The sequence below is a fragment of the Puntigrus tetrazona genome, chromosome 12, assembly GCF_018831695.1.
Source record: "Puntigrus tetrazona isolate hp1 chromosome 12, ASM1883169v1, whole genome shotgun sequence".
Classification (NCBI taxonomy): Eukaryota; Metazoa; Chordata; class Actinopteri; order Cypriniformes; family Cyprinidae; genus Puntigrus; species Puntigrus tetrazona.
Window position 1 is genome coordinate 7,487,491 of NC_056710.1, and position 17,218 is coordinate 7,504,708.

Consider the following 17,218-nt stretch of genomic DNA (forward strand, 5'->3'; position numbering starts at 1 on the left):
ATGTTCTAAATGATCCTGAATATGCTAAACTACTTTATCTGTAACTGCACCTGGTTAAAAGAAAACCATGCACTTTGCTTGATTCTGTATTATAGAGGTAAATTCATTCTCACTGGTCATCACCATTAAGAGTGTACACAGAATGTAGTGTATTTTGTATCGTTATAATGATGGCCAGCTGTAGCTACGTTGATTGTGCAGGCTGTCTGTATGCTTCCTGTTTTGCAAGTGTGGTTAATGGACCAATAGCTGTTTAAAGTTTCCACTCTTGAGATACAGAGTATTTAGATTAGACCTCAGCAAAACGAACTCAGACATCTCAAAAGGAATAGAAGACCTTACTAAAAGGTAAAAAAAACTATTTATTTTGAATATGTTGACAGTGCACCCAAATTTGAAGGGCTTTCATAAATTTATGACATATATTGCTTAAATGTGTGCTTTTATTAGAGACTTTATTAGAGAATTGTTTTTGTCTTTTCTGCCTCCTGAACTTTTTCAAGCATATACATTTATTTATATATATATATATATATAAAAAAAAAATAATAATAATTCAATATGGAATACATATATCCTACAGATGTATGAATTTCTTTAAAAAAAAGCATATTTTATGTTTATTTTCAAGTTTTGGAAGTGCCCATGACATATGGTTAAAGTATTGTATTCCGTGTCTTGTGATTATCATAAATGTATTACACATTTTGCAAAATGCTGCAATAAAGATATTGCTAATATAGGTCACATTACTCAATAGGCTTCTGTCATTACAACATACAGCAGTTTGACCGTCTGCTGTAACACCAATAGAGCATGACAGTTTCATAAATGTTTAACACCCACAAATGACAGCTTGCAACTGGTATGAATATGTGGCAATGCCTTGATCTTGCACTTATGAACAAGGCTCCACTCTTTTTGACCAACAATCCTCCATGCTTTCCAGATATTTGTGATGAAAATATTTGTATTATTCTTTTGTTTGTTTTTTAATAATTCGAAAAAGCTATTACATTTTCAAAGAGTAATTTCTAGCAAGGTTGAATTCACTATATATAGGACTTTTTCCCCATTTTCCTTTTCAATTTGTGACCGTGGACCACAAAAAAGTCATAAGTAACACAGGGCCACATGTATGAATATTTCTAACTGTATAGCTAGGCCTAAGGGTTTATTGGAGCTGAGCAGAGGCCGGTTTCAAACAAGCTTCTCTATGAACTAGGCCTATTATTATGATTTGAGCACATGAAATGCCCACTCTGCCATAATTCAAGAACCAGTTTTGTTTTTGTGCCAAATGTAACCACATGTGACACAAACAGGACCGTTATATGTGAATAGTTATAGAGACAAGGTCAAAAAAGACCTGTATTACTAATAAAGAAAATAAAAACAAAAAACATTTTTAAACCAGAAATTTTAACGCGATACAGCTTCGTCATGCTATCTAATTTTGGTTGGCGCTTTCCCCCGCCTATCTCTCGGCTCACTGCCGCGCGGATCTGCGGTGCACGCGGGCCCCGACTGATTCTTTCCTGCGTGCTGATTGCTCGAGCGCTTCGCTCCCCTGCTCTCCCATTGGCTATCAGGCTGGGTAACCGTGAGCCAATGCACGCAGAGGCTTGATGTATCGTACCGGCTGTGAGCTCTTGGCTTTGGCAGTACAGCTGGACCGTGAAGGGGGCGTGTCGCTGCAAACGACGGTTAGTCAGGGGATTTTATTTACGATAGTTGACACATTATTAAATGAAGTTTAAAAGCAAGGAGGAAAAAAGCTGTACTTGTTCAAACTATAATAGTGCAAACTGTGTCTGCCGTTTTGGAAACAAACCACGGGTTTCAATGAATTGCACCAGGTAAGAATACAGAGTGCGTCACAGTGCATCGAGTCGGTTTGTTACTGCTCACTGCGTGCTGGAAAAGTGTAAAGATGACCTTCGAATAGGACTAATGATTTAGATTCAGTTTAAAACAATACTTATATTTAAAGTGTTATTTAAACATTGGGAATGGCAATCTGTTATAACTTCTATTAGCCTTAAACGTATCTGCTATGTTACTAGTAGGCTACTAAATTTTTAATAGCTGGTCCAACTGCATGCGACAATCGGTTGATATTCTATTGTTTTTTGCTATTTTTTTCCAGTGAATTTTGTAAGGGGGTTTAGATTTAGCTGTAGTACATATTTCAGTTTTACTGGTAACTATACATTGAAGCAGGCTATTGGCATGCTCTAGTTACTAATCTCTGTTATAACTTTGTTATTATTTTTGTACTAGATAATAGTTTCTATTTTTGAGACACTGCTATGCTGTTAATAGTGATATTGCTTATCTCGCTAGTTACAATATTTTTTTTTAATTGTCATGCTGTATGTATGCAATATCTTTACATGCAGACTACATACTGCCAGCTTTATAGGTACAATCTTACAATCTAAAATCATAAGTAACAATTGAAATGCACAATAGTGTCTAATAAAGTGAATATTATTGCGAAAAAGACTGGAATAGGTATTTATAAATTTTAGTGTTGCTTTTGGATTTATCACAGTCCTTATTTTTGTAATGTATTAAAATAGCTATGATATAAATATCATATGTAATAATAACTATAATATGGAAGTATGAATATTCCTTGTAAAAACTGGTATTCTAATTTGAAAAGCTTAAACCACCAGCTATTGCACTATAATTGTATTGTAAATAGCTCAAACTAGCAGCAACTATAGTTTTGTTAACCACTCTATTCTCTAAATTCTAAAGAAAATCTTTCATATCTCCTGATTAATTGGTCACTGTGATGTTCTTCGTTATTGTTTTCATGACAGGGTTCTGCAGATACTGAACCCCAGGCCAATGCCAAGTCCAATTATGCCTGTGGATGTGGCAATGAGAATTTGTCTGGCACAATCGCCGCCTCTTCGCAGTTTCCTCAGTTCATATGAGGACTGCAAGTCCAGGAGCCTAGTCAACCATTACAAACCTTTGAGATCCTGCATCAGCACCAAGACAGACGTGGACACTGATAACATAGGGTGGAATAGTCCCGAGACCAAAAACAAAAAGAAAGTGGTTTTTGCTGATTCCAAAGGCATGTCTCTGACGGCAGTCCATGTATTCAAGGAATTCGAGGAAGACCCTATGTTAGACTTGCAGTTTGAATTATCAGACTTGGAGGACGCCATTGTGGGCCTGAAATCAGAGAAGGAGAAGAATTTGATTTTGGATTTCCCTCAGCCTTCTGCAGACTATTTGGACTTTCGGAACCGTTTAAAGAAGAGCCTGGTATGCTTGGAAAACTGTATAATTCAAGAGAGATCAGTCAATGGCACAGTCAAAGTGAGTAATGTAAGCTTTGAGAAAACGGTCCATGTGCGAATAACATTCGATTCATGGAAAAGCTACACTGATATACCATGTACATACATGAATAATGTTTATGGTTGCGAGGATGTTGACACTTTCTCGTTTTCCATCGACCTTCCAAGTTTTGTGCCCCCACATGAGCATGTGGAGTTCTGCCTATCCTATAAAACTCATGATAGCACATACTGGGACAATAATGATGGCAAAAATTACAAGCTGGTACATGCAGAGAATGACCCCAGCCAGACCAGTGTAACCCAAAAGACGGCAACAGATTTCAAGAATCAAGGCAAACGGCCAGAGATGGAATTTGATCAGTTTGGGAGCCCGAGAACATCTAGTGGATTCTTCCCTGAGTGGCAGAGTTGGGGTCATATTGAAAACACCACCCCCTACTGGTGACAGCTCTAGACCTCCGATGAACTTGGAAGTAAATGTTGTAACAAGGACAAATGCAAATGGTTTCAGAACTGACTTTTGAAAAGTCTAAAGAGTAAAGATTAGCAATGATGTCCTCAAAAGTGTTGGCCATTTTCATTCTGTCCAAATTAATTAAATGTTGGGGTATGATTCTGAGAAACACAAAATTTAGATTAAAATAAGAAGTCTGGGCTCTATGCAACTTTGAGACTAACCGTGACAGTAACACAGAATGAAAAATGTTGGTTTATGTAATTTTCTAATTTTGTAGCACACTACGTATGCTATTTCGTAGATCTGACATGTGGTAAACCAATAATTTTCATAACATAGATGCCTTCCTTTGTGTTATTCTGTGATTAACTGTTATACAATGACATTTTGGATATCTTTCATCAAGATTTCCTTGTATGAAGTGAGCAACTAGCATTTGCTCTGAAATAGATTCTGCAACATTCTGTAACATTTTGTTACCTTGAAGGGTAATAATTTTGTTACTCTATCTAAAGTCACAGAATTTTGGGAATCCTGTTTTCGTCAAGTCGTCTGTAAAGGGATAGTTCAACCCAAAATTAAATTTCTGTCATTTATTCAACCTCCAAACATATATACATTTCCTTTATTTTAACAAAATCAAAGAAATATTGGAATCATTAAATAAAATGTGGGTTTTTTGCCCATTTAATGAAAGTGTTATGGATCCCACTGACTTTTATTTTATGGACAAAACAGCTCTTCAAATTATGTTCTTCAAAAAATTGTTCACTTCGGACTGATTAAAAGATGACAGAGTTTTTAATTTTGTGTTAATTGTTCCTTTAACAGCAGTTCATAAAATGTGTGTAATTTTAAGATTATGGAATAATCTGGTACAGTATGAGATTGCTTCATATTGAAGTTTTTGCATCTCATATGATAGTACCAGTTTATCTGTCACTTTCTAATGAATGCACTAAGCGTGACGCATTATAAGGGAGTCCATGAGAGATAATAATGCCCATTAAGTGCTAAATCCCTGCTGTTGCACTTCCGATATTTCCGGTTCTACTTTTTAAAGCTGCACTTTCCTACAAATTTTTTTTTTCCTACAACATTTTGCTGCTATAGTATTGTGCATGGCTGTGTGTTCTACATTGCGATTTATGACCCATGGTGTATGGAAACTCTCCAGTGTTATTTGGAGGATAGAAGAAGAGGGATTTGGATGTAACTTTATGAAGGCCATAGTAAGTCAGGATAAGTGGAGAGTAAGGAGAGTGATAATATTAAATGAGATTGTTGTTTTTTTCATGATTGTTTTTCCCCTCTCCCGCTAGAAAAACTGGTTGAGGCCTTGAATAAAGGTGATTATGGACTGTGATAAACTGTGAGCTGCTGTAATTGCGGAGAGGGATCATGTAAGTTGAATGTAAAAAGGGGGCTACGCAAGCCACAGTGTGTGCATACATATTTTTCTACTGCAAAGAAAGATGTTTGCTTGAAAGAATGTTGTACTATACTCTGTGCTCCTGTTAGAAATAAAACCTAATGTTTCTATGAAGAATGGACTTCTGTTTTATTATGAATATGTTTTGTTTTACTTCAACTGCTTCTCTTAATATCATGACTTCAATATCAAGAATGCACCATGATATGACACCAGGCCTCTGTTATATACAAATGAATGAAAATTAACCTAAATGAGAAGAACAGATGCCCATTAACAGATAGAAATGTGTCTAGTGTGCAGACAACCAACAAGTATAAATGTTTAAATTAATTAAGTATTTTTAACATTAATAACAATGAATGCTGTTAAGATTGCTGACAAATATTTACTCCCATTTTTAGATGAAGCTCAGCTGGAAATAAACACATTTTTAGCCTTCTCTTCACAATCATTTACCAGATGTTTTGTAAGTTAGTGATGTGTTTTTGTGGGAAAATTTGGTTGAAGGTTTCTGTTGATTATCTGACTCTTCGTACGGACAGTCAGAGTTTCTTCCACTGAAATGTTTCTAATAAAAAACATGCATAAAAAATGTTTTAAATTGTATAATATGAAATATATGCAAAATTGTCCACACGCATTGTCCACACCTAAAAAAAATACATAAAGCAAGGTCTGTGATGTCAGGTAGAATATGCACTCTGATCAGTATAATTGTGAATTCTATTATCATTTTTAAAATCCCAAAAAAAAAACAGTTGCAGATCTTTATAATCAGATTGTAATTCAAAATGATGTAGTCGCAATCCTAAAGAGTTACGATTCTAAAACTGGATTGAACCAAATTGCCAACGAGCAGCAAAGCATTATTCCACAATCATAGTATTGTGTTCAGAGTAATGAAGGTGATGCAGTAATTCAAATCGTGTGTTACAAGGAAAAGAACATTAAAAAGAGGCAGTCTATGTGGAAAAAGAGCTGGCACTGTGCTGCATTACAGGCTTCTTCCATTAGAAACATCAGAACAAACCAGTCTTCAGCCGTTAAATCATAGCAGCTGAATCTCTTGATGCAAAATCATTATATTTTTGCCACATTTTAGCATGTGGCAACTGTGGTGGTTAAAGCACAGGGCTAATAACCAGAAGGTTGCTGGTTCAATTCCCAAAAGTGCTGAGTGACCAAACCTTGAGCAGGTTAATCCTCATAATAAGTCTGTTGTAAGTTGCGTTGAATAAACAAAATCTTCAATAGAATTCACTGCATTTTATATTTCAGTATGTGTTGTTTTTAATGACTTTCACACAAAAGGCAGTAATCAGATGACTGACAATGCAGTAACTATAAGGCTTTAGATGAAACCGCATTAGTATCTATATGTAGCTGAGCCTATTTATTACCATGTATGTTTGGTTTATATGTACAATAACAATTCAAGCAATGTATGCCAAATAATGTATGCTAAGGTACATTAACGTGTGATAATAAGTGTCTGGAAAAAAAACCGACTGAAGTGTCAACCTCTTTCACAGTCTTTCTTATCTGTAACAGATCTTAAACTTAGTGTAGCAAGCTTTCAGAAGTATGCCTGCAAAACCAACAGCATTGTGACTCTCTGATTAAACAAGACACACTGGCAAACAAGTGGCTGATTAAAATTCCAGCTCTTCATCATGCTGTCTACCACAAATAATTTTGAAGTAAACAAGTCTTTTTTCACAACTTCTTCACTGAATGCATGAACATGATTATTAGAGACAGTTTTTATAAAGGTCTAGCCATTTGGCTACTTTTGGTGAGTTCATTACAGAGATGCTAATGTTATTGAGTGACTGAGAATAATATTAAATGAGTGTGAATAAATGGGATTTCATTTATTTGCATTCACCCTAAAAGGTTAAACACAAATGTTTAATTCTTACAGATAAAATTTTTTTTGAATGAATGCAAAACTTGTGATAGAAATAATATGAGATGGGTGAAATTTATATCAATGCTTTTGAGAGTGAAGTTTTTTTGTAAATGCTGAGCTTTTGTGAGAGAAACGTTTCTCAAGGCAATGCAAACATTTTGTAAGCAAAATCACTAAAGCATGATGTCAAAAGCAATTAAACAAAATTCTTTCTACCATTTCATATTTTTTTCCTCCGTGTGCTATTGCTCCATGCTCAGAACCAGAGGAAATGTATACATTTAGCACAAAACAAGCACATCAAGTACAATAATTTGTTGAATCTTGAGTTGTCTTGCATATTCTAGTTTTAAGTGTTGCACTGAACATCATCGACATTAGGTAACATGCAACCTTTTGGAAGAGCTCCAGAATTTTCCACTGCCCCGTATGACTGCAAGGGTCAAGCTTAAGCTTAAAAGCCCAGTCGAGGACACTGAGCCCAGTTTTACTCAGCACTTGAAATCCCATGCATAGGTATATCACTGATTGGCCTTCTGGGTAAGTGTTTGCGTAGGGAGAGCTGGAAACCGTTCCTTCCCTGTAGATCATATCTATTTTTAGTTCCCAAGCTCATACCTCTTAGTCTTGACATGCCGACAACTGAACTAAATGTCAAGCATCTTTCATGATTATACTACAGCGAATTATTTAAGCAGAAATATTTTCAATAAATGCAGGACTCTATATATATATAACGACCAAAACAGTTAGAGGCAGGCAGGATTTGGTTGTGTCTTCCATGAAACTCGGGTGGTACAAGTAAAAAAATTATCAAAGAAAGGACGGCACTGTGTTTACCCAATAGTAGAGGGTGAATGCAAAATTTGCTTTGGTTCTAAAAACTATTACCTCAGTTATCTAATAGTACACATTGCACAAGATAAGATTAAAATGAACTCAAATAGTAGATAATGTGTGAGACAAGTGGTATCTTCAAACGTAAAAAAAAGGTTTAAAAGGTGTGTATATATATATATATATATATATATATATATATATATATATATATATATATATATATATATATTAGATTTTTGTAGCAAATGCAGTGAAGCATTTGCCAGCATTAAATGAAATGGAAAATAACTCGACTGACATCTCATGATTTGTAATCATGAAAGGTGACTGTAGAGTAAAGAATATAAATCAAATCCCTGCCAAAATTCTTTATTTAAACAGTGATGATCCAGGGTTCAGAAAAGTTTAAATCAATTAAATCAACATAACTCTGGCATATGTTGCTGTATTTAGATAAAACATGCAGTGTCAGTATCTATTTCTTGCATTTTATAATTGCAAAAGGTGATTCTGTATTTGTGAAATCAAGAGATCATCTGCTCTGCTGTATAGGAAGAGATTAAATATTACAGGGGGCCGGGCCTCTAAAGTAGGACACATCAAGGGATTATTATGGCCAGTGTTTATCTTCCTAGTTTATTTCCATTTATTCTCCGCTATCACAGACAAAACACTATGCTGTATAAATATATATACACACACACACACACACACACACACACACACACTGTATATTAAAAGTTGTTTTCAAAAAATATATGTATATACGGAATACCTTAATAGCCGGGTAAATACAAATGTTTATTCACAATGCATTTTTGTAATATAATTTGAGACTTCTTAAACCTGTTCAAGACTTACACACTGCACTTCTTGACTTCATGCTCTCTTTGATCTTGTATGTGGTTGAGATTCAATTCAAATCTGTATATATCTGTATTTGCAGTCAAGACACCCTCGGGGGTTGATCTTATACCACAAAATACTGTGCAACCAAACTACGGTGGTACGATCAGAGAGCAATGAGAAGAACAAATCCCTGAAACTTAACCTGCATTACTTGCTTTTGAAAAATCTAGTGAAACCTGCATAAAATTGGACTTAGAGAATCCAAAAGAATGAAATGCTCTGGGCGGTTTTTTATACTATCCCTACAGGAACCTTTTTAGTGTGTTTGAATTTAATATTATTTTCTACTTTAACACTGACGTTACTCCAGCCTGCAACCAGAGTTCATATCAATAGCAGCATGGCTTTAATAGAAAACACATCATTCCTTCACAAACAAAAACATTTGAAGATCTTGAAATTGGCCAACCACCGTAATCTTTTGGAAATGAGACGGAAATTGAAAAGTTTGGTGGTGAAAGTCTTTCCTGAATTCTTATCTTCTTAGTGGCACGCTCCACAGAGGCTTCCAAAATCCTTACCTTAAGGTAGAATCTCTCTCCATCAGCATCTAGCATTTTACACACAGGACAACACAAAGTCATGGCACCTGACTATGGCAGGGCATACAGAGGTCAAATCTTTCTACACCTGCCCCAAACTTTGTTGTGCTTGTAAACTGACCAAAAATGTGATAACTGAAACCTGCCTCAAAACTCCACAAAGAGGGCTCTACAATGTCCTTTTGTTTTCTCAAGCAAATCAAGGACACTGTGACCTAGCTAGCATGAGCTAGCAGGACTTGACCAAAACAAAAAAAAAGCTTGTTTATTGTGAACTGGGGCACTAGGCAAACTCCATTCTCATACCTCCTGCATATAGCACAGTGTAGCTGGTGTTGAAATGCAGACCCATATCACATGTGACACATACCATGTTTTGACATCTGGATGATTTGTCTGATCATGCATGTCCTGAGGTGTCAAGCTCACCCAAAAGGTCAGGGTAGTTTTTTCCAGGACAACATATTTTAGCCCAGTGACTAGCACTCACTATACCATTTACATTTAGTCATTTAGCAGACGCTTTTATCCAAAGCGACGTACAAATGAGGTAGGCAATAGAAGCAATTAATGTCAACAAAAGGGCAGTAGTGCATAAGTGCTCTGAGTGGGGTACCAGATCTTCTGAGACATAAACTAATTAAGATTTTTTACACTGCAGTCATGAGAAGGAACTATAACTATACATGAGTATTATTCTTGTATATACTGAATTTTTTTTATACACTTATACACTTGCTTTGCAAAAATGGCACATTGTTGCTGTAATTTACTGATGGGCCTAATATGAATAAATTAATATATTAAACAACATATTAAATTGTGAACACACTATTTCACCCATCAGGCACATCCTGAAATTAAGAGTGTCATTTTTAAGTTTCATTTAAAGGAACACATTACTTTTTTTGAGAATAGGCTCATCTTCCAACTCCCTAATATAACTACGAACTATACTCTCATTCCGGCGATGAATTCCAATTCCGACTATGAATTGCAGTTTTCTGAGAACATACCTGCACTACCTGCACATCCAACACAGTTGAGTTAACTTGATAAGCTAATAAACATACTATAACTATTGATTAGTGATTGCTTAAATAACACAAATGCATGCATTAATAGTGGTGCCACAGAAACACATGTTTTTAAATATAGGGATGCATTCAGCTCTGAGTATAAGGTCTTGGGTTGTATATAATGAGTCACAAAGCACCCTATTTTTGGGAGGGTATGGTTTGGAGACAGCGCCACCTCAATGCCTGCGGCACCGGCACGGACAAAATGTGCTGCTTCATCAAGCACCAGTACATGATTGATTCTGACTGTAGCACTGAGCTCAAAAGAGCTGATGAATGAGGGACGACAACACCATCAACACAGACTCCTCCTGACAAATCAGTTTGTTTACAAGACTCATAAGAATAAAATAATGTTTTATAGGACTAGAGAAAGCGTAATAATCAGTCGTTGAGGTTTCTTGTTAAGAAATAAACTGAGGCAATGTCCGTCTGCTTCAGTAGATGACTCAATCATAGTTGAACATGTAGCATTAAGTCAGTTTTATTTTAGGTTATTATCATACCGTGAGAACTATGCTTTGGGAGTCATCGCTTTCTAAAGCATGACACACGAGATAAGGATGAAATGGCTCTGTTCCAGCACTTAGAGTCTTAAGGTCTGTATGTGCTTTAACTTGAGACTAACCTCTCCAAACCTCAACCCGATGTTCTTTACCCTGCACTATATTTGATATACACCTAAAATGTTACAATCACTGATCATGAAGCAAGAATAAGTAATAATAATGCGTTTTTCAAACCTTTAGCTGTTTGCATATTTCAGTCCTGTTGATTTTACCAATGTCAAGCTTTTGGACAAATTTCATTTGATCTCGCAGGAAATGTGTTCAAAATCTCCACCTTGCCACAGGCAAATGACAAAGATGTTTTGTGAAGACTGCTTTGAAGGAATGCAATTCGCAATTCATGCATGAATTTCTTTTGAAATGCATCTATTATGGTGTGGAACCATGACTGATGAATTCAAAGCATGTGCAGATCTAATGCTAACCTTGTGAAAAAAACATTTGATAATTTTTTTTAACTAAATTTTACTGAATGTGCATGTAGTGTAGCTATGTAAAAGAAACTTTTCTTGCACATAATATAATATAAAGCAAATAAAAGACCAATTGAGCGTACTTCAGTAAAACACACTTTTATGCCAATTACGCACCTTAACACATAAACACAAAAATACGTTACCCAAGTGTAGGGAACTATTAACTAGACATGGCTGTTTTAGTGCACAGAAATGATTAAAGTCATTAAGAAAGTTTTAGCAGTTATTTTCCACACAATCAATTTAACGCAAAAAAAAAACAAACCATCATATGCACATTCAGTAAAGCAACAGATATACATGCTGACGTGAAATAGTACAGGCCCTATACAAAAAGACCACAATGTGCAATGTGTAGGTTTCCAACATGAGGCCTCGCACGTGTTTACATCCAGCCATAGCACCATATGAGACTGGAATTCGTGAGGACTGGCATGTACCGAAGAGAGGTTGAGTTCATTCTAAACTTAGACTCAAACAGGGCTGGGTGATCTGCCAACGAGCAACATGTTTGACATAACCGACAGGTCTATAGTTTAATCATATATGAAGGTCAATACTTTAGAACCAGGGGAAAGAATTCACATGACAGTTTCCAATAGTTGTATAATCTCACTTAACCAAAAACCATGTGGTGACTCATTTAGCACAAATTATCATAGTCACTCTAGGTCATTCTATTATAAGCATATTTTTCACTCTAAAATGATGTAATAAAGATATTGATATATTTGACTTTAATAATAAATGCTATGGTAGTGGACTTTAGGGTCAGGAGTTCAAACCAGACTTAAAGAGGACTATTTTGACTAAGAATAAATTACATTTAAGAATAAACTACATATCTGCACGAGAAAGTACTTTTAAAGCTACCCTTGAGCAAAGAGTTAAAGTAAAGCCACAATAAACGCATGAACTTAGCAAGTCTTCTCTACTTAAATAAACGATGGCTTGCATATAAAGCCATCTCAGCTGCTTTTAACAAACTGATAGGGCATTCTTTTCAAATAATGTGGTGACCATAATCTCTATTCTTAAAGAGATAGTTCAGCCTAAAATGAAAATTCTGGCATCATTTATGCACTCATTTCTGCATCATGCAAACCTTCTCCTACATGGAACACAAAGGTTATCTGAATGTCCAAGCCACTCTTTTTCATAAAATGAAGTGGTTAAGATATGCTCAGTTCCCATTCACTCACTGAATGGAAAAGCAGCTTCGAAATTAATTAACATATCATTTTTGGTTGAACTGTTTCTATAAGGCTTATATATTTCAGTGCTGTGAATCATGCAAAATCTGTGCTGAACCTTATTCTGTCTCTGTGTGTGTGTATGTGTGTATCACAGACTGAACCAGGGCACGCAGCACTGCATTTAGGGATGTCTAACAAGCACTCTGAGTTTTTATTGCACCATAGCAGTGTAGATATTTAAAGCTGGGATGTCAGCAATACTTCACAGCATCGAGCAGAATCTGTGAACTAACCACACGCGGGAATATTTAGTATTGATTATTGCAACTATAACAGTGATGAACATACCTTAAAATAAGTAGTTAAACTTGATGAAAATGATGAGATGAGATGTCCGAGGATTAGCGGTTTGATCGATGCTCTGTTGTCATGGAAAATCAATATATGCATTTCCGCTGTTCCATGTAAAAGAGATTACTAGCTTTCCATTTTTCTAACAAATACATACTTTAGTAGTTCTGACCTGTATTAATGTTACAGTAATTTGAAATTTGTAATATTTTAAAAGGCACGTCACTGCATTGAATGTTTCGAGCATAACAGTATATCCACAGCAACAGCAAATTGTACACATACAAATGTGTGTCTATATAAATAATAGAACCACTTAATTTTGTCCACAATAAGAATTAGTTAACATAGTTACAAAGTTACTTATAGTTACTTTAGCGCAATGCCTAAAGTGGACTATCAAAATAAAATGTAACCAAAATGATTTAAAAAAATGGCTATAAAATACTTTTTGAGCTCTCTTTACTTCACCTCATAGCATGATCGCCCGTTAAGCAAAGATTATGCTCGCATGCAACAACAACACTATGATAATAAATAACTGATATGAACGTGGTGAAAGCACATTTCAGGATTTAGAAAAATATCATTTTCATGCAAGATGTGAAAATGTAAAAAAAAAAGTAACATTAAATGGTGATTTATCACTTTGCTTTAAAAAATGAAAAACTAAGAAATATACATCTAGAACCTTCGCGAAGGTTTCCATTGGTTGATAATATATACGTTTTTAAATAAGGCAGCCCAGCCATGGCATGAAGAAAGCACCTGTTAACATAATTTATCGCCTGCTCTTCACTGCCACAGTGACACCAGGGGTAAATTTCACCTTTGACCGTCAGCCCATCCATCCACACTGGACAGCAGCAAGGCCCTCAGAGATACCTGGCAATCTTTCATAAATGTCTCGTATGTTGACAAGTTATATTATTACCCACCTATATGAGAACCTGACACATTACTGACCTTAAGACAATCTCATTCAGATCAATTTCAGGCGTGTTTTTTTTTCCCTTGTTTCTATCTCAGGTAAAAAAGACGAGGTCTGTGATATTACGTGTCAAAACGAGTCTTTACATAGTCATATGAAAGCTCCATTAGACCACAGCAGCTGCAGATTATGCACTGATCCCACCGGGGGTTATTACAGCAAACCGATTAGACTAAACGTGTGTGGAACAAAAACACAAATTATTATTTTACATTTATATTTTTGCTATTTCACGATTGATTAATGATGTTTTACAAGACTATTCTTTTCTATTACAGTAGGTCACATGAGTAGGATAGTTTTAATACAATATTATAAGTATTTCATAGAAGTACTTTTTATATTATAAGATTATATAATGCTTATATTCTGCAATGGTTAAATTGATAAAAAATTACAGTAAATATATTTATAATTATTAAAAATATTTGGGTTTTTTTAATTAGTATTATTATTATTATTATTATAACTTTCTATTCATCAAAGAATTATATACAAAAAAGCAGCACAACAGTTTTCATCATGATAATAATTAATAAGAAAATGTTATAAGTTACTGTAAATTGTAATATTATTACACAATATTGAAGCTTTTAAAGTATTTTTGATCAAACAAATTAGTGCCATGGTGAGCTATTTGGGCTGTTTCATATATCCACTTATATTCTGAAATTAGTATACTGAATATTGAAGGTCGATAGTGAAAATACATTCAATACCTTTGATCTTCTTTTATAAAAACAAATAATACACAACAGCTATGTCATAATTAGCCTATAACAAATCATTAGCAAACTGGTGAAATTTAGGCAGTTCTTATTGTGTTCTCTGCAGTTCTTCATTTGAACTAAACATATTTTCTTCTTCTTTAAGCTATACTTCATGCTCCCATTCTATTCAGAAGGTGGCAATAACCCCAAAATTAGGAACAAGGTCAAGGGAACCATTTTTCATTAAATAAAAAAATTGCTCTGCTGTATAAAAACAAAAATGTATGTTTTGCTGTATAACTTTATTCATTAAAAATGAATGAGCAAAGTTGAAATAAATACATTGTAAATACATTTGTATTCAGTCATCGCAGAACATGAAACAATAGCATGTGGAGCATAGCAATCTGGAGTGATTCAGATTGACAGGTGACATAAATACACATAAAGCATGAGCCCAATGAAAATCACATGACATGATGAGCCAGAAATATGCAAAAATGCACCAGCTAATCACACAAGCCAAGCCCCGATAGATAGGAAGACTGATGTACACCCCACTAGTTAAAGGTCATCCACTAGCATACTAACATACCGCAGTATCACTAGACCTTGAGTCCTAAATGAATTGTGCCACTGATGGCACGAAGCAGAGCATTAGTCAGAAAAATAAATTATGTTTTTTTTTTTTGTTGTGACCAATACTGCTGTTAACCGCTCTATATGAAGAATAACCGGAATCACTATTCAAACAAACAAACAACAACTAAAAAGATTCAAATAAGCGCAAACAGTTCTTCCATGTTATGGCTAGTAAACGAACATGAAACAATTGCTGACACACACACACACACACACACACAAAATCTAGTCACATTACCAATATTCCTTTCATGCCCGAGAGAGGTTGAGAAAGGGTTGTCAACAAGTACTAAACTACACGCAACCGACATTTGAGCTCAGACCTTAAATTTGAAAAGATCGTTAGTTTATTAAAAGCTACATTTTAGAAGCTAATCGGAAGCAGAGGGAATGCTTGAGTTAAGGAACGTTTCACACAGGAGCTTTTAATAACTGTGGGCTCCTGTATCCCTGGAGACAGAGCGCTGTCCCTTTAAGAATGCTGGGCAAGTTTGACAGACTGTTTGCCAGGCTATTTTAGCTGAGACCAAGCCCCTTATTGACCTACTTTTAACAGGAGCACGGGGCATTATCAGGCCCGCGCTGAAGAAAAAAATCCTTAACATTTTAACTTTAATTTCACATTGCAGTAAAATAGAGCTTCTTGAACAGATTTACACTATATCATCCATAAATTCCACATATTCTAATACCACACGAAATGTTCGGTCCTTCACTCAAACAGTTAGCAATGATGTGTGCAAATCGCACAGTGACTAAAGATGAATATCTTAACTGGGTTCCTCACAAAACCCTGGTTTACAACAATTAATACTACTTTTTACACACATTCCACAATATATCATCCTGCTTAAACGTTACATCTAGAGCTTACATTATCACTGCTGTGCATTATCCTCCTGCTTACCTGATGTGGCTGCTAGGATTGCGCAAAACTCAGAACAGTTGAATTGTCTCTCTACTAATTCCTTCATGAGTGTGAATTGAATTTAGCACAAAGGAAGCTGAATTGGAATTTTAATTGGCATGACAAGAAGTGGAATTTACTGCAGAAATGTAAGAAATAAAGTGCTCTTTCATCCTTATCAGCAACTAACTAATAAGTCATTTTTAAGTTTGTATTCTACCTCTCTATCTACGATTTTCTAAGGTTACTAAAAACATCTCTTCTGATCACCAAGGCTGTGTTTATTTTATTATTGTTATTATTATTAACAAAATAACTGTTTTCGTTTATTTGAAAATGTTGTTTATCCCTGTGATTGCAAAGCAGTCATTACTACAGTCTTCAGTGTCGCATGATCCAATTATTATTATTCATTTTAAAAACAGATGTGCTGGTTAATATTTATGTAGAAACCATAATATATGTATTTCAGCATTTTTTAATAAATAAAGTTAACATTTGTTTAAAATATTTTGTAATTTTGTATGCCTTTACTGTATTACTAAATGTATTTAAATGTATATATTGTCACTTTTAATCAATTTAACACATCCCTTGGCGAATAAAAGTAATAATTTTAGTGCTGGGCAATGACTAATCGCATCCGAAAAAAAAATATATATATATATATTATTGTATGTATTTATTATATTTTGAAAAAAAAAAAAAAAAAAAAAAATATATATATATATATATATATATATATATATATATATATATATATATATATATGAATATATATTCGTATAATTTCACATAATTCATATAATTTAATATATAAACATATTTTATGTGTATTTATATATGCATAATAAATATACAAAGTATAAAAGC

The 17,218-nt window shown here is 34.7% G+C and overlaps 1 protein-coding gene across 2 annotated transcripts; it reads left to right on the forward strand.

Annotated features, from left to right (window-relative positions):
* The first annotated feature begins 229 nt into the window (after positions 1 to 229).
* On the forward strand, positions 230 to 5,335 carry ppp1r3cb (protein phosphatase 1, regulatory subunit 3Cb). Of its 2 annotated transcripts, none has more exons than XM_043254149.1 (2): positions 230 to 348; positions 2,835 to 5,335. In XM_043254149.1, exon 2 carries the CDS (start codon positions 2,863 to 2,865, stop codon positions 3,772 to 3,774), a length of 912 nt encoding a protein of 303 aa, XP_043110084.1. In that variant the 5' UTR covers positions 230 to 348; positions 2,835 to 2,862; the 3' UTR covers positions 3,775 to 5,335. The 2 variants fall into 2 exon arrangements, with proteins under 2 accessions (XP_043110084.1, XP_043110083.1); XM_043254148.1 differs by lacking the exon at positions 230 to 348 and adding an exon at positions 1,639 to 1,859.
* The last annotated feature ends 11,883 nt before the right edge of the window (positions 5,336 to 17,218 follow it).

Coding starts and splice junctions, on each gene's coding strand:
- ppp1r3cb (XM_043254148.1), top strand. CDS start 1,750: ATGAAGTTTAAAAGCAAGGAGGAAAAAAGCTGTACTTGTTCAAACTAT. Junction 1,860..2,834: donor GTTTCAATGAATTGCACCAG/GTAAGAATACAG, acceptor TTTTCATGACAG/GGTTCTGCAGATACTGAACC.